The following is a 19,073-nucleotide window of genomic DNA, read 5'->3' as shown; positions in this document are numbered from 1 at the left end:
ACTCTGCCTCGGAACATCCCGAAAATTTCTCGATGACTGTTGCGCGTGAGACGTTCTGACACATGTCACAGTGAATAACAAAGGAGCATAACAAGATATATCGTACAACGGGGTGATTCTAACCCCTATACGTACTGTAAACAAAACAGAGTTACCATTTAATTTCGCCACTTCTCCAAGCCATGTGATATCAAATTAAATAAGTCTACACAAATTTAAAAGCAATTATGGAACAGAAAATGTTTAATTTCAATGGAGTTACGTTTCATCAAAATGAACGGCGTAAAACTGCAGGAACTTTCAGGATGACCTAATAACAATGCTAGCAGGCAGAGAAGAGTTAGGAAACGGACGAAGGGATGAAAGGATCGCTACGTTGCTGTAGTGGGATCTAATGACAACGGTGAACAGCTAGAAAGTAGGCTCTATCAAAGGTGATTTGGATCATCCGATGACTACGTACCCTCGTGCCAGTTCGATAGAGTGATTGTGCCTTCAACTTGACGGCGCCACGTCACCTTTGGTTCTGGGGTACCGGTGGCGGCGCACCGTAACGTTACGTTGCTCCCCTCCCGCACGACCATGTCCGTACTAGTAGGGGAGTCCAGGATATCCGGTGGTACTGAAACAATGACCACATTGCAACGATGCTAGCCCGCCTCCCTCGTGTACAAGCACATACCGGCACGCTCGAGCGCGACACCATTCGTTCGGATAGATGGCTATCTAGCCAGCAACGAACCGATCTACCGATGTCTAGTTGTGCATTCGCAAGTATTCTATACCAGCCACGCCACAGGGGAGCAGCAGCACACTGGTCTGGCCATCGACGAATCGAACTTCGCTCTGCTGTCTCGCGTACGGGAATCCGATCGTAAAACCGAGAATCGCTTGGCTGATTGTGAATATGCTCGGTCAGCGTTGCGCTTCAACGTGCCGGTTCATAATTCCGTATCTCCAGTGAGAGAACGTGCTTAAGGGGCCTTTCTCTTTTAAAAGAAATCGTCAATTTTGGTATTTTTCGCTTTTTTTTCTTTGCATTTTCGGGCACCTTGGCGCCTTGGAAATATAGGTATGAAAGGATTTTTTTGAAATTTGGGAAATTCACTTTACTGTGAGAGAAGAGAATTTGAGTAGTATTCTATAGGAATGTTTGTGTAGGTAGGTATTAAGAACGATCTTTCTTCAAAGTTTAAACGCGTTTTTCTGGAAACTACTTTTTAAAAAGGCATGTGTACAAGATTTTTTGGAAACTGTCTAATGGAGATTTCTGAAATTTTGCACACACCTTCAGTACACGTGTAGGTGTAGGGCACAATCCTGTATAGTCGGAAAATTCTAAAAATTGCTGTTTTCAAGGACTCCAGAAGCAACGATTTTTAGGTAAAAATTTGAAGTATGACTTTGGCGTGCAGCCATTTTGTTATTTTTTGGTACTTTTCAACCAGAGTGGATGTTGCCCGACGTCAGCTACTGCATAATCAGTCTTTCACGGCATTTTGGTTTCAGATGTGCCAGATTTGAGAAATGATACACGCTGGAAACTTCTTCGTGCAAGCGTTACTTCTGGTACACGTTACACAAAAACTATACTGCATTTCATTACCAAAAAATTTAAGCACGCAGTGTAATATACGAAGAATAATCGTTCCAAATTTCATTTCAATAGCTGTGGTAGTTTTGTTGCAAAAAATTTCCAAAGAATAGCTACTTTCCGGACGTCTAAAAGCGAATGGCCCCTTAATACAAGTAAAATATTAGTGAACGTAATAATTTGTCAGTATTTTAAATAGATGGTCAGTGGGTATGATTTATTTTTCTTGACCAAAAAACGAATTAATACCGACCAAATAAACAAAATTGTACCGACAATTAATTATTTATGCTGTCCAAAATATTCATTTTCACTATTTATGTTAAAAGCTACTTACCACTAATTTAAAAAGAAACTAACCGAATAAATAGAAGTGTTAATATAATTGAAGTTCCATATTACTAAAACCTTTTGACTTTACGTTCTACAGCATTTTTGAAGATTCGATAACCTAAAATTTTGAACAAAACACAAAATTACATTTGTTCGTTATGCTAAAAAATATTTCAAATTTACTGCAATTTGTCTATTGCGATTAAACTGCCTACTGGCATTAATACTAAGAAGCATTAATAAGGTTTTATTAATCGTATCCCTGTTTGTCATAAAGATTACCGTCAGAACAAACTCTTTCGAAAGAAGCTCGCTATCCTGTTCCTCCTGTGAGTTCCATAAGACGTGTTTGGAACATAAAGTAGCCAGAGAACGAACTTTTCACGGGAAGAGATCTTCGAGTATAACGCGAAATTTTCAGACAGGTCTCACGTACTTGTGCTACTTGTTATCCTAATTAAAGTGATGGTTTTGATGGTCTTATACGCAGACAGAAGTGAACAAAATTTCTGATATGTTGAATATCAAATGATTACGAAATCAAATAAATAGTAAGTACGATCCATATACAGTTACTCTTATTAATATTCGGACACCATTTAGAACAGCATTGCCTTTTTGAAACTGGCCCAAACGACTTGAATTTTTTTGTGAGAGGTTAGAAGGATTAGTTTACTAGATGACGTGTACAAAGAATTTAGAGAAAATTGCTATTGGTCGGGAGTCTCATGTCCCTTTTTCCAGTAATTGGAAGTTCATTTTCTGCTAACTCTTATGTGAGTGATACATTGTCTAAGAGTTGAGGAAATGTATTTACAAAATTTCGAACATCGATTATTTAACAAATAAAAAAATTTTTTCAACACACATGGTTGTCCAATTTCCTAAGTAAGCATCCACGCGATGAGCAAGTGATCAAGCCTGTGTTGGAGGGCTCGAGCGATTTTCTCGCCGAGTATAGCACGCGCTCTTACGAATGAAATCATAAGGCAAGGGATTAATTTGCTATCTATTATAGATGAAGGCCTAGGTATTTGACGCTTTCCACTCGCGGAATGGGTGAATGATTAACATATCAGCGTCGGATGACGCATACACGCGTCATTCGGGTTTTTGACTAGAGTTCGGATGACATGGAAACATATCTGTCTCAAAATAAATTTACAGAACGCTGTAAACGGTTCAATTCCCCTTCGGAAATGCAAAAGTTGCACACGTTTTACGAAAAAGTAATTTACCACTTTCCTCGAAATTTCTTTGAAAAATGTTAATTAGTTACAGAGTCATAGCAGTGTCTTCCAACTTAACGTGATTGAAAGAAAAGTCCTCTGCTCTGAAATGTTCTTTACTCGTTCTTTTCTGAGGGCAAATGTAATGTGGTTGAAGATTGTGCATGTTAACTTCAATCTTCTTGTTTTTTTAGCCAGTTCTCTACTTCTAATAAATGTGTTTCCACACTTTTTATTGCTATTTTGAGATATTTGTTTACCGAAAGGATCGCAGTGTCATCTGCGAACGTGAATTTTGTAGTTGGTACATCTGCCGTGCAAAGAGTGTAAAAGATTGGGCCTAACACGCTGCCCGGGCAAGATAATTAAAGTAACACTATTAAATTTGTGATGAGCTTTTCTGATGAATCAGGTAATCGCGAAGTTATCAAGCAAAAAAGCAATTGTACCAGGTCAGAGCGAGGCCATAGAGAAAAATATCAAGCAACGCGTGATGTAATTTATTTTCCACTGTACCTACGTCGAACACAAACAGAGCGACAAAAAAGCTTCGTATCCGCAGATAGTATATTTATTGATACGGCGAAACAATCGCGCCGAATTTATTATTTCACACGTATTCGTTCGACAGCATGTTGTTCTTTCGCGCAGCTTTTCACAGCGACCCATTTTTCGCTGTAAGTCACTCGGAGCATGCATTCAAACCATAGAATCAACGAGTTATCTTGAAATTGTTTGCAAACTTGGGATCTCGGACGTGCACATCTTCGTTCGAAATTTTCGAATTTATTTCGTATATAGGATTTTTGCAATATATTGAAAACATTTTCTAATTAAAATTTTTATGCAAAAATGTAAGGAGAAACTGCATTTGCACTTGCTATGAAACTCAATATTTTTAAAAAATCATATGCACTTCTTTAATAAGTGGCGTGTAAATGACGAAAAATTTTTGATAATTTGTAACACCACCGTTTTACAAAGAAATTAAATGAGAAAAACCTTTTACATTCTTTAAGGATCGCACAATAAAGCCCTAATGAAAAGTTTTCGTTTAAGTATGTTATTTCCTTAAAAAAAAATGCCGAAGTTAGGTATCATTTTCAGACCTCGAGAGTGCTCTAACCCCTTAATTCAGCCTAAAATTCTTTACGGTTTTATATTTCAACATAATGTCGAAATAGATTCACGTTATATATTTACACAAGTATCCTGAAAACCAGTGTGAATTATATCCCTGGAAAATTGAGTATTACAGTTTACATCTTTACAAGTGCCAATATTGGAATCCTCATCGATTTCACTGTAACACACCTGATTTATTTTAAATTAAAATGTTGAGGAGGATAATTACAACAGCTGCTTTTAATGCTAGATTAAATTAAGCTCTTTGCCCACCTGTTAAACGAAACAGGAATTTAACAATTATTTAAAGCAGTATTATTCTGTTATATACTTTTACGTCGGTTTTGATGTTTTCGCACTTGATCTATTTAATTAGTTCAAAAACACGAGAACTAACATTCTATATCCATAATGGTTAAACAGATATTTCCAATAAAACGTTATAAGTAACTTATTTGACAAAATGATTCCTATATGTAGGGTAAATGCATCTGATATCGTCCCCAGCGATATTTCGTAAACAAAGTGTTGAAATGCAGGGAGGGCCGCGTAAAACAGGTCACCTAATTATCTTATCCAGCTATGATGGTACGAGAAATTTTTGCACGTAACTTAAATGGTTTCAAAGGGTAAACAGGATGGAGGAAAAATTGTTCACATCTTAATTAATAAAAGGATTAAAATGGCTTTCTCAAGAATAACTTAGCTGGTGCACGTGTCTCAAACCGTGTTAACTACTTACACGCAAAGCGTTTCTAATTATTTTATGCAGCTTCCTGCTACATACCGTATATGATTAATCCCATTGTCTCGTTTAACGTAATAAATAAAATTCAAATCAATATCTGCAGTGGTTTCGAAGAGGACAGTTTGTAACACTTTATCTAATTCACCCTGTTACAGGGTGGTTCTTATAAAGTGACCGACCGAGTTTTCTCCAAAATGGAAAGAGATACGAAAAAATCAATGAAACGAGAAATGTTGTGTTCCAAGGGAGAAATCTGTTGAAATCCTAGATGATCTCAGAGTGAACTGAATATTTTTAAATGAGACCCTATATTTTTCCCCCTATAAACTGATATTTTTCCCCTATAATCTGATAATTTTCCCCTATAATCTGATAATATTCTGCGTGATGAGTTCATCGACCGCGGCACAAGTTCATCCAAGGTCATGCAAGGTCACACGGAGCCAAAAACTTCAACTATTATGCTCGAGGAAGATAACGTGTTTATCAGTGCCACTTTTCGCGACGGGAAACGATATTTCTCGTGACAACGAAACCGAATGTGCTACTTTTCGTGACGGACACGTCAAACTGCTACCGAACCAAGAATACAAATTTTTAAATTACTCATCAAGTTTATCATGTTTTTCCATGTCGTAAAACAAATGACATTCTCGACAATATTAATCAATAACATATTCAGTTAAAAAAAAATACTTCTCTAACCAGTAAATGTCTCTAATTCACTTCCTGAGCAATTTAACTTTATTTCTACCTGGTGCATGCATTACGTTAGTCGTAAGAGATCTAGGCCGAAGTAAAGTCAAAATCAATCTTGTAACGTCAGAAATTTAGTCATGACATTCGCAATTCGAGCTTAAATGGCCAGCTAATCGAACGTAAACGTGCGAACAGGTAATTTCACAATGTGCAGTAGTCAAATAGAGTAACGTCATAATAAACGGGGAACTGAACATAGGTTATTCACGATAAGCTTAAGAGCTTCATGTTTAGGCGCACCGGTCGCGATGTCATGCCCTAGAAATCATGTTTTGCGGCGCGCTTAAGTGTTACGCTTCAGTTTGTTCATCGGCTAATGGAATTTCAGAAATTTCATTTGAAAGTTAATCGCGTGTTTGTGTCTGGACATTGCCGTGGAAGGTATTTAATTACTCACAGAAACAGTCTGCTAACTTATTTACGTATGCGCATGCGCATGTCCAGCTCGCCACTGGACGCAACGACACTTGTAGTTTCATGCAAATATAATCCTGACCCGTTTATGAATTCATCAACATCCTTGGTCGTCTAGTTGGTTCGAAACAGTGACTTATGCAAGACATGGATGTAAATGGTTTTTAAACGACAAAAATTACGGTTAAGGGGCGCAACCACCCCTTGAGGCCTGAAAATGACACCTAACTTTGGCATTTTTTTTAGAAAGAGATAATTGACTCAATCGAAAACTTTGCATAAGGGCGTTATTATACTACCTTTAGAGAGTGTAAAAGTATTTTTTTCGTTTAATTTATTTACAAAATGGCGACGCTACAGCCGCTTCGCCGAACCTCTGTTTCGAACAGATGTCTTCATACACGGTTCGACTTAGAACGAAATATCAAAAATTTTCATCGTCTACGTATCAATTGTCAAAGAAGTACACAGAATTAAAAAAAAAATATAGTGTTTTATAGAAATGGTGAACATATGAAGGAAGAATCGCACTTTTTCCCTAACGTTCTACAGAAAAAGTATACAATATATCCCAAAAATCCTCTACACTTCTCTGAACTACATAACACAGAGTATTTTGTAAAAATGTCAAGTAAATCGGACAAAAATTCTAAAAATTGTGCACAACACTCTCTCTAAATGTTTCATTCTGAGAAAAACGCGTTTGAAGTTTTGATTATCAATTAACGGCGTGGTGACGCTCTAGCACAAAACCGTCGAAATTTTTCATTGAAACTATCGGGAATAATGTTGTTGAAAGCATGAACTGTCAACTTGAGCGAAAATAAAACTTCGATTTTTTCAACCTTTGGGGGTGTTCTAACGATCTTCGACAAGCCCAGCTGGCAGGGTAAAAGAAGGATAGGATAATTCCAGCTACGGTCTTCTCCCATTCTCACGCCTCGCTCAAGGGTGGTAGGCCGATCGTCACAACCGATAAAGAAGAAATTCAACGAGGGGTTACGAGTAGGTTAAGCCATACGCTTATAACACGCGTCCTACCGTGCTCAGCGTCTGGCAAATGGGCCGCTCGCAGATCGAAGAAGCCGGCCAGTTATTACGGCGAGGGGCACAAGTCGCCAGGAAGGTGTTTAATAGCCCACCAAGAGTACAATCGCCCTCCAAGGTTTTGGTGCGCGGTGTGCACTTTACATACATTTGCATCCTACCAATGCAAATCCGACATCAATCTAGTAGCTAGCTATGCAGCGTGACTGCGCTCCAAGGTGTCTCTATCTTGGCGGACAGACTCTTTTAACCAGTAAACCTTGATTACACTGTTTTCGCTGCACGTAACACACTAAACGTTTCCTTTCGACACGTTGCTTCTTTTTAGTCTTTTTCAACAATTTCTGAAAAGTTCGCGAGAGAAGTTGGTTGTTCGAGTACGATTGTAAACGCTTTCGCTTGGGGACAACGTTTGGGCACAGTGTATACGATCTGTGATCATCTAAGTTTGTAATTTGGGACAGATTTGCAAGGTTAGTCGTATTCGATGTTAATTATCCTCTGTGTTTGTTGTAATAGTGAGATACACGTGTACATCGAGGCTGAATTCCTTTATTTACTTTTTTTGTTTCTATTCTCTTTCATCGATTGCGGATACAAGTTGCCATTCAATTCTTTTGAAAACTTCTAGTTTAAATTAAGTATTGTGTTGGTGCAAATGACATGTTTTTTCAGCAGCTGAAAGTGGTGGGTCGATACTGTATATTAAATTTTGTCCGATCGTAAATTTTCACATATAATAGTCAAGAAGAATGAATTTACTGCAGTGCACGTGTATCTAGAACAATTGTTCGAACATTCTTATCTAACGTGATGAATAACGGGGATGAGTTAAAACTTGACAAAACTGCTGAAATATAAATTTAGCATTGGAAGAAAGTTATGTAAATGTTAGGACATTTCAACGTTGGTGTGCAAAACTTTAAATTTGTGACTCTTTGCTGGAAAATAGGGCAAGAAGAAGGCCAAACAGGACTGTCGATGATAATGTTTTAATAAAAATTATTGAAAACTATTTACTGGACTTCTCCCCAACGGTCTACCATTTCTTCAAACACCTGAGTAATTTGTGTAACAAATAAATTATTCCGAAATTAAAACAAAGGCTAATGATTTTTACATATATGAAATAATAAATCTAGTTAATCATTGGGAAAAGTGTATAGAAGTGACGTTTATCTAATAAAATGCACCTAATTAAGTAGATGAATTTGTCACTAAAAAACACACAATCTCTATATTTAATCCATTCCTCTATTTCTAATCATTTCCGAGATACTGGACCAAATATGTCTTGACACCCCAAATTTGACCTGTGTTTTCTCCCCCTCAACATGAATGATGGCCTGTAGGAAAAGATCCGTGTCAACTGTTTTTTTCGAGGACAACTTACGTACGTGAATTTATCAAAATCGGTGAGTGACACTTGAGAACGTTCCCTTGACTTGCAAATGTTGTACTTTAACAGACGATGCAACATACTCATGGGGGTACCGCTAAACTTTCGTGCGATTCTGCTGCGGTAACGTGATTTTCATGTTTTTCCGCGCAGCAATATGGTCTCTTCGTTTTAGATTTATAGCAGGTAATATCATACTTTAGAAGAAAACATTTCCTTCATCTATCTTTTTGGGAATGTAGCCTCTTTGTCTCTCTATGTGCAACAACGTGTCCTTTTCTGTTTCGTCTAGGCTATAAGCTCCCTCCATTTTTTCCCGCGGTAACTACAAATTGCTGAACGTGATCGAGTAATTGGAAAGCGCTAAAGACGAAATGTCTTTGATCAGCCAATATATTTAGTCCTTACTGAGGAATTATACATCCTACAGAAACAAATTGCTGGAATGATCCTGCAACAGTCGCCCAGGCTTCCTCCTACCCGTCAATACGATAAATTGCAATAAATATAATACTTCACGAATAATCTATAGAAAGACGCTTCAGGAAAATGTTACATCTAAATAGTCTACTTTCTTTGCGGATACATCTAGTTTATTTCATCCTAAGATCGAAGTATTAACACCGTTGCAATTTCACTGCTTGCAGCATCGAAAGAAGAAACCTTAACGCAGTAATGTCTCAATAGCTTCTTGCAAAATTGCTTATTTCTAAACACTCGAAACTGGCGAACGATTACTATAATGTGTAAAAAATTAAATATTTTATAAACAGTTTTTTAAAATTACAAATAAAAATTAAATGTAAATTAAAATTCTCTATAATTGTCTTTTCACTTGAATAAAAAGGTCGTCAATTTAACTGTTTAAAAATTGAGGAAAAAAGCTGAAAGTTACATTTGTATCTTCAGAAAACATTGAAACTGTTCGTTCAGTAGTTACCAGTAAAAAAAAATTCCCACACTTTACCTATTTTCAAACGCCCCAGGGTGATGTACTCCCATGATACCGTGCAAAATAGATTTATGCGAGTCCTGTTATAATTTATATTTACCATTCGCTATAGTATAATTTAACTTGAAGCCAATGTTTAGAAATGTGGTCTGATTATTTATCTTTAAATTTTTCATATTTATCGCAAAATAAAACCATCAAAATGACCTCCCACGGTTAAAGACAACAGTTCCCTCTAACTCATAATACTTTTACACCGCTGGTAATTAACTTCCATCCGCATTAAGCGGTCTAATCTGTAACGGAAACGCTGCAACTCCTCTAGCACAGTGTTCTCGTTATAGAACATACGGCCGGCATTAAACCGTGAATCTTTAATTGAACTACAGCCTAATCCTATACGCTGAAATAATCAAGGATTAAATATCGGTGTCTTGTAGTGGCAATCACGGACCTCCAGCAACACTATGGTGGGTGAGGAGACGACCATAGTTGGTAAAGTTTGACAAGTTGGCGGTAACAGGAACGCGGGTACCATGTGCCAAGAAAGTTCCGAGGAAGGATCCGGTGATGCATGACCGCGGAAGAAGGATGCCCCTGCCAGTTCCTCGTGCTTAGGCGAATTTCGCAAGGAGTTCAAGGTGTTGCAGGACGGTAGAGTTTCCGGACACGCACAATACAAATTCACGTGCAATCTTGGACGTATCATTTGCTTGTAAATCTTTGCTGTAACAGCGTGTCTATTCACCAAGAGTTCTCTCTCACTTACACTGGTCAAAGAGTAAAACGAACGAGAGTTGAATTTTCTAAGAAAATTCGACTGGCTGCAAGGATGGAAATATTGCAATTCTTTGCGTGTGATAGAACGACCACCGTTAAACACAATGAAAACATTAGCTAGCTTTTGAAACAGGTTCTTATTACTTATGTGACTCTCTGTCACGTCTCTTGGTTGCAATTTAGATGTCCAGCATCGAGAAATATTGATCGATCGTCGAGCAGCAAAGATGACCAGTGTTATGGATTTGTAATTGACGAAATGCAATAAGTCTTCAAATTTTTTTGTTTATAAACAAAATAAATGAACTTGAAACTTCGAACAGGTTTTTCTCAAAACGATATTTTCTAAATTAGTTGCACGATTTTCTCGGCCAATTTTAAACGAAGCAACTCCTATTTTTCACGTACGTAAGCGTAAGGAACTTTTAAAAAAGTAACATTTACTATTTTTTTCATGTCAAAATATACTAATTTTTTATCAAAATTTAAAAACTTTCTGTTTCAAGATCTGCCATTTTTCTAAAAATTATTATAATTTAATTTCCATATGCTTAAGTGAAACTATATACATTAGTATAGATATGGATAGAAATGTTTCCCCTAAATGAACTAAAGGTGAACACAGTGGAAAACCATGAGCTTCTGTTCGACGCGCAATATTCTACAGAAATCTCTATAATGTGATTAAACACGTATATATAGCAATAAAAAAATTCTCCAATATTACCCAATATATGCACATTTAAACCCCCAGACAATAATACTTCAACAAAGTATATATGTCTCAAAAATAATTCACAAAAAACGTGCTTTTTCTCGGGTTTCAAAGTATTGCTGAATTGCGAAACATTTTACATTATAAATGTAACATGAAGAATAAACTACCTAACGCGTGATTCTCCATTACTAAATACCACTTCACTTCTTCGGCTTACGTACAAAATAATAGTTGCCTAAAAGTTTGTCCAGAAAGACGTTCAAAAGTTTATTACTTACATTCTTAACGCTTCGTCAAAAAACTTCAAATAGAAATTTGCAAACACATCCTCTTAATTTCTGGCGCCCCTCTAAAGGCAATACCATCGAAATAATTTAACCCTTTCGTTTAAGAGATAAATTTAAAATCCATCGTTTATAAATTCCTTTTATTAAATTAAGGTAAAAGTGCGCAAAGGACAAAAATTAGGGACTAAATTAAGGTAAAAGTGTGCCAGAAGAATCCAAGGGCACAGCGCGAGCAATATTCAAAAAGCCTATAGGCGCGCCAAGGTTACAGTGCGCCTATAGGCGCCAAGAACACAGTGTGAGCAAATTTGCAAAACGCCTGTAGGCGCCAACAGCGGTGAAAGGGTGAAATTACAATGGGGATTATCAATAAACTTAGTCTGGACCATTTACAATCATCGTTAACCCTTTCAGGTTCAGCGATTTTTAAGGAGCATTTGCTAAAAAGCTCAAAATATTTTCGTAACAAAAACACTGAAATCTACCTGTTACTTACCACCTTGCCAATGCAGCTATAGCAGGAAATAGAAGGCGATAACGATAACTTGTCAAGACGAAGATTTTCGCAAGTGACAAGTGTAACGATAGATCGCTACCTTCAGCCTAAAAGGGTTAAACAGAAAGTTAAAGTTGTTAACTCTTTACCGACTACTTCGAGGTATCCAGTGTTGCTGGACATCGGGTCGGTGTTCACTTGGCACATGTACCATCCTCCGTCCGATTCCTTGGTGTCCTTAATGTGAAGGGACCACGCGCGATGACCGCTATGCGTCACAGCGATTCGATGATTCTTCGTAATAACGTGATTTGCGATAGTGAGAATCGTTTGTGTGTCCACATGCAGCCACGCCACCTGTGAAATAAAAGAAACGAAATATTTTTATACACGCGCTGTCATCGCGATGGAACTGAGAAACCGCATCGGTGAACGCATCTTCTGTCGTAAATAAGAACGAATCTCCTGAAAGGCAATTTAATTCGAAACGTGTTTACTATTTTTCTATTTTACGTTTTACAATTTTTCATTCCGAATTTGGAAAAGGCTCGTTCAAATTTTAAATGGCAAAGCGAATTACGTCACACTCTGTCAAAATTGTACTCGGTCAATAATTGCACAAATGCCGAAGTGTATTGGAAACAGTGGATCATACTTTAATTAATAAATACTGTTTTCCTAAAACTTTCGAAGTCGCAAACATTTTTCTGTTCAACGACAAAAATGTTTCCTATTTTCATCGATACCTCTGATAACTTATTATCCAGTATCATTTGTGTTGCTTATTCGAAAGAAGAAAAAAAAATAGCGAAGGAGGAAAGCAGGAAAGGAGGGAGAGGGAGAGATTCGTTTCATCCTGGACCTCCTAGTGGACTCGTGCTTCAAACACGGGAGACTCATGTCAGAAGTTGTATTTGTAGGAATAGGAGTCTTGTAGAGAACAGGAGACTTCTGAGAGTGGCTAAGTTTCGCCAGTCAGTCTGAGCATAGGAAGTGCCGTGACACGAGGTATCCTATAGAAGTCATTATATTCTATACAAGTTGAAAATTAATAGTTCGATTGATAAACCAAACGAACAAACTAAATATCAGCAAATGTCATTCGGTCCAAACACACGGGAGCGGATTCGACCGGACTTGTTTTGTCCTCCGCAGACAATTCAGTTAGCGATTTCGCTTTGCGCGATGCGACGAACGAAAAAAAAAAAAAAAAACACGAAAAAAAGAAAGAAGTAAAAAGGGTAAAAAATACGCCTACCAACGAGAAACACTCAAAGCGGTCTCAACAGCTTGCGATTGTCGACTGAATCAAAAGAAATAACAATTTGCCTGACCTAGATGTCGCTATGCACGCGTCTACAACACGGCCTTCTCTGTAAACACAAAGTAACGTATATGCATCATACAAAAATGTAGATTGACGTTTCTATTCCCTGCTGCTGTTTTATTCAATCCCCGCCACTTTCGCTTATGCCTAGGCTCAGTATTACTTTGAATACAAGCTCCCGTAAACAGTGCGCATTATCTCTCACGCTGTGGCCAAGACATTCCGTTAAAAGTATACCGTACCTCGCACCTTCAAACAGAGAGAGAGACAGATTTTGCCAGAACAAATCCGCGCGTGGGCTATATTTACAAACATGCTTGGTACACGAGCCTTCCGCTTTCTCCTCTGTCCTCCCTTCCTTTCGTTATTCCTTCTGGAACATTTCCTTTAACCACCTTCCTTCCCCAACCGGCCTTTCTGCAACCGCACCACTATTTCATCCTTTCCTTCGTGTTGTCGCGCACTACCTCTCATTGTCCAAGTGCTCCGACAATGTGCTCGACGTTACCAACTGTGCTCGTTACATAAAAAGGGAAAAACTTCCGCGCCAAACTCCGTAATACACTCGACGGTGTATTTTCTTTTTTTTTAAGCACACGTTTCTTGTCTCCGGGTTTCGCGGCCGCTCCGCCAAGTCCCGCGTATTTCCCGCCTGATTTCTTTCTCCAGAATAACCGCGCATCTCCACTTCATACACACACGCTGTATTCACGTTGGGCGGTGGTTGATGTAAGTATATAGGTTGGATGTAAGCGCGCCAGACCGCGTATCCGCGACTGCACACAGGCAGGTATACGGGCTTTATCTCGCGACGCATCAGGATCCTATGCAGCCGGTGGAGCTATAAGAAAAGAACGTTTCCGAAGGTTTCGCAAGATTCTTTAATAGAACGGGAGAAAGAGGCGCGAGGCAGACCGACACGTTAGAAAATACGTTCGAAAGGAGCGAGGGAGCGACAGGGGTTGAGGAGGGAGAGGCTGGCAACCCAGAAAAGGAAGAAAAGAACAAAGGAGGGAGGGAACTTGCAAATTGTGCACGCCGCTTGAATGTTAGCTGAATATAGTTTGCCAGGACTATTGTTTAGCGGATGGAAAATATTGGTACGTGGATGCGATGGTTTTTTGTTTAATGAAATGTCAGTTGAATTATTATTTTAACGGTGACGTGTACTGGATTCAAACCGGTATATTTACAAGTATGTGGTAGCTTTCGAATAAATTGTCGACGCGTATTTTTTTATACGGGCGATCGTTCACAACGACGGGGGGAAAATCGAACAAAAAATTGGAGGGGGTGAATGTGTTTAGTCTAATGTCTCGTAAACTATTAGAGATAGAGGAATTTTGTATTTTTCAACTATAATACAAATCTGGACGATTGTCGATAAAGAAAAATACGTGTCAAATGATTTTTTGAGTACTACCATATACCAAAGTTTCATCGATATCAGTGATTATTACTTCGGGCTGTTGCTTTGTTAGGGAAAACATGTTTCTGAAGTTCGAGAAAATCATAGGGCGAAAGAGAGAAAATTTTTAAATTCGTATGCAGATCTAGTGTTATAGAAACGTTACAGTTTTTAATACTAATAAGAACACCAAACAATTAATGACTATTTTACATATAGCGAGTATTTTAGATAATGACAATTTTTTGCATATTCTTCAGAAGTGTCAAAACATTTGCATCACTAACTGTGAACCTCTGTTGTTTACTTTAACTATTTCAAAATAAATAAATTAATACCTAAGGAGGTTAGACCACCCCTGAGACTTGAAAATGGCACCTGAATTTGGAAATTTTTTTTAAGAAAATAATGAACTCAATCGATAATTTATCATAAGAGCCTTCTTACACTATCGGTAAGGAATACAAAAGTATTGTTTCGTTTAATTTTTTTACAAAATGGCGTCGCTACAGCCGCATCGCTGAATCTTTATTTCGGACGAACGCCTCCACAGTATTGTCTCCTGCTGCCACTCGGTTTAACTTAGAAGAAAGAAAGTATTCGAAATTAGCATTTAAAATAAGAACTAAGTAAGTTTTATAGAAATGGTGAGCATATAAAAAAAGATTCGCATTTTGTCCCTAAAATTTTACTATAAAAATGTTAATTACAGGAAACATGTTCAATATATTGCAAAAATCCTACACACTTCTTTAGATTACATGACGGAGAGTATTTGGTAAAACTTTCAAGTGAATCGGATGAAAATTGTAAAAGTTGTGGACAACGCTAACTCTAAAAATCTCATTCTGAGAAAAACGCGTTTAAAGTTTCGATTACTGATTGACGGCGCGGTGACGCGCTTCATTAAATCAGCTCTAATGGCATAAAACCATTAAAATTTTTCATTAAAACTATTCTGATTATCCTTCTAAAAGAACAAACCATCAATTTAACCGAAAGAAGATTCAATTTTTTCAAACTTCAGTGACAGCCTAACGCCCTTAAACGAAATCTTCCTTTATCTTAAGCTCTCTTTCTAAGCTTAATATTTGAAACATTGCAGAAAAGATGAACTTGCTCGTGAAAACTTTATCGCTATCATTCAAATAACCATTACTCATCAAGTTATCGTTGCAAAGAGGTTCGCAAACACTCGACAAGATCTCTTTCGTTTAATTCGCATCAATATCAGCGCACCTTCGTTTTCATCGGTTGTACTTTTCTCTTCCATCTGATTTTCGTTAAGGTCAGATACTGATGATGTGCTTCCTTAATTTATCCGGATACTTCGAGTCTTCTGTTGGATTGCGCCACGGTGAAAAATGACCGGCAAAAGTTTCCCGCGGAAGAATAGACTGCGATAGTCTTGCAATAATCGCTCATCCTCTCTTCTTTGATTCCTTCCACTATCCTTTCTCGCTCGCGTGCGCCGTAATCAAGTTTTCCGATAATCAACGGGAAAACGAGCATTGGCTGTGAGTTTCAAGCGATCCTGAGCGATCGAGCAGCTGTCGATGTTCTGCTCGGAGTTTTCCTGTCGTGGTCGTGCTATTACGCTCGATATTTATGTTTGGAAGGACGGAAGCACGAGGGTGGATTAAAATTTCAAAGCTAAACTCCGGCCACGGCAAAGATTAATGCATATAACTTGCTCGAGTTGTTTCACTTAATTCAATCTTAACCTAAACTCTAATAAACTCGGATCTATATAGATAAGTTAGGCAACTCGAAACTAACTTATCTTATGTATTTCACTTGTACAGGCTGTTCCGTGACTGATGAAACAATCGCGAAGAGGGTGATTCTACGTGAAAGAATAAATCGAAAATGTAGAATGAAATTTGTTCGTACAAAAAGGCTCTTAACTGTAGTGCGTTCTTCCGTTTGACTATACTTTTACGGTCTTTGAGTCAAAAAAGACCCAAAGACTTTATGCGTAACAATTTTTGTTACCAGTACGCCATATGAACCTAGAAAATAAACATTTAATATAACGTTAAAGGAACACAGACTTGGTAACAGCAAAAGCTATTCAAAAAATAAGAAGGCAATGGGTCAAAAAAGACCCGAAGACCGCACTAGGGTTAAGGGAATTTAAAAATTCGCTACAAACTGTTGCTTCCGTTAATACTCTTATATTGACATACAACGATAGTGTCACATCTCGCAAAGAAACAGTCTGCGCAGAAGATATTGTAAATCCTCTGCAGCTAAAAGAAGGAATCGTCAAAGTTTTCAAGGAATTAAAGCGTCAAAATACTGTATCATCAGTCTACGATATTCTGATTCAACGAGCAAAAATTTCTATGCGTTAATTATTACATCTTATTTATATGCTCGCCGCGTAAATCAGATTTTTATTGACCCCACAACTTCTGAGCCTCGAGCCGTCACGCGAAAGGGGAAGTTCCTCGAACCCATACTTCATAATTTTTATAACACTTGAATACGTGTCTTTATTCTTCTTCGGGTTTAATATCGCATCGACAGCAGGGTCATTAGCGACAGGTGTGATTCGGTTCTTCTATATACCTTGTTACTTTTAGATTTTGTGATATATTTGGGTTTCACTTGAACATATTACACTATATTTCGTAAAAAATATGTTTTTGCATTGAATTTATTTTTATTTTAATTTGATTTTCTTTTTCATATGTATTTATAGAAGAAAATAGTATTGTACAATAGTGTACTAGCATGTATATATGTAGCGTCAGTTATCTTATTAGAAGACGTACGTGTCAGAGACGACGCATTTAGCGGCATAGGCCTCTTGTAAAAGAACGTTGTATCGCCAACGAGCGGAACCTTAAAATCTGTCGTTGGGGAATAGGCTCGGCGGCGTAGAAACCGATGGCAAAGGACCCGACGTCCTGTTGCCGAACACAAAAAGGACCGGGTGCACGGGGCCAGTGACCGACGTCATCGATGCTTCGTAGCGCGTACAGAGAAATAAGGATTCGGAACAAAGGATCTCGTCACGAAGTGGGGAGAGTCTTGGGACTCTCCGGGAAGAGGACTGTGTCAAAAAGGCACGGCACTTACCCGAGAACCTTCAACGAGAAAAGATTCCTAACATGTAACTATTGTGAACGTGATTCTTCTGATGTCAAACATGAATAGCAAAGTACCATGTTCACCAAATGTTTGACTCTAACTGACTGAGAATGCTGCATCGTTTCTTTTCGATTAGTTACTTTGATTCTTCGTTCTGAGATAGTTTCTTATTCTTTGGAGATAGAAAGAGAGTAACGGTCCGCTTCGCGTGATCACCGGTACTGCGAGGCGTACTTCGTTTTCTTTCACATATAGCAACGTTACTTCTGTATATACGTGCATACGACATTAAATAAATTTTGAAAAATTGTTTCACAGAAGGGAAATGATTCTAATTTAAAATTTTTCAATTTGTAGATTCGAGGACCCCACTTGTCTTTCTGTCCACTAGAAGATAGACAAAGAAACGATAAAGCTTCGTTTAAAAAACTAAAGGTAACCTTGATAAAAAATTACCTACGTATTGCAATCAGCTTGTAGGTCCCTTTAAACCAAGGTATTTAAAAAAGATATTGTATTGATCCAGAAGTAACGGAAATAACTAAGACGAAGTTACGTTGCATAAAAAATTTTGACAGGATTCCACTAAGTTTTGAATGAAAAATTCTACGTCTTCAAATATGGAAATTATATTACGCTGCATTCGAATTTTAGCAGCAGTTTATAATATTTATGACACATGTTTATTAAATTAAAAATGTTTCTCGTATCGTTTCATATCAGCCTACGTATTATTCATTTTTAGTTCTGAAATACTTTGTATTATATTTAATATAATTACGCAACAAATAAACACAGGTTTGTCCCCCGTTAATGTGTTATATTATACGAGTACAAACGTAAATTTCGCTGGGTCAGGACTAGGTTGCGACAATTAAGCGTGCAAAAGGATTCCAGGAATTTTCCAATTTTATCTGACTCCGCCTAATTTGGACCCGGCAATGAATATGTCCAGGACAAGGGTGAAAAAGTATGAGAATAAATAAGATACAGTAAAGCGTTGTTTAAACAGTAACGTACTATCACTTTGCAGCGTCTACGTCTGAACTTACCATTTTTAAGAGGTAACTCAATGAAAATTTTTTAACAATTATTTATCAATTTACTATTTACTTATAGTATTTACTATCACGAACCTTCTTGCACTAAATAGATTTAGATTTGCGTTTCGGTACATTCAATAAAAATTCCAAATTTGCTCGTTTAAATTAACTACCTAACTTCTGACAATAATTTTGTCTGTCGAAATAACATACAAAACTTACACTTTTTGAAGATTCGAAATTAATTTAAACGTGGTTACGTTTGATTTCCTTCGATTTTTACAATTTAAAAAGTTTATAATTTCAAATTCAAAG

General features: G+C 37.5%; 1 protein-coding gene across 1 annotated transcript in view; it reads right to left on the bottom strand.

Moving 5' to 3' along the window:
* LOC108573620 (neurotrimin-like) overlaps nt 1-19,073 on the bottom strand; it is a 134,373-nt gene that overhangs the window by 54,247 nt on the left and 61,053 nt on the right. The window contains exons 2-3 of the mRNA XM_017936084.1: nt 12,031-12,238; nt 464-622 (exon numbers count right to left, since the gene is read on the bottom strand). Of these exons, the coding sequence (XP_017791573.1) occupies nt 464-622; nt 12,031-12,238 (367 nt within the window). The remainder of the gene's footprint in view (nt 1-463; nt 623-12,030; nt 12,239-19,073) is intronic.

Source organism: Habropoda laboriosa, unplaced genomic scaffold (genome assembly GCF_001263275.1).
Source record: "Habropoda laboriosa isolate 0110345459 unplaced genomic scaffold, ASM126327v1 scaffold128, whole genome shotgun sequence".
NCBI lineage: Eukaryota > Metazoa > Arthropoda > Insecta > Hymenoptera > Apidae > Habropoda > Habropoda laboriosa.
This window is presented reverse-complemented; position numbering and strand designations above follow the sequence as displayed.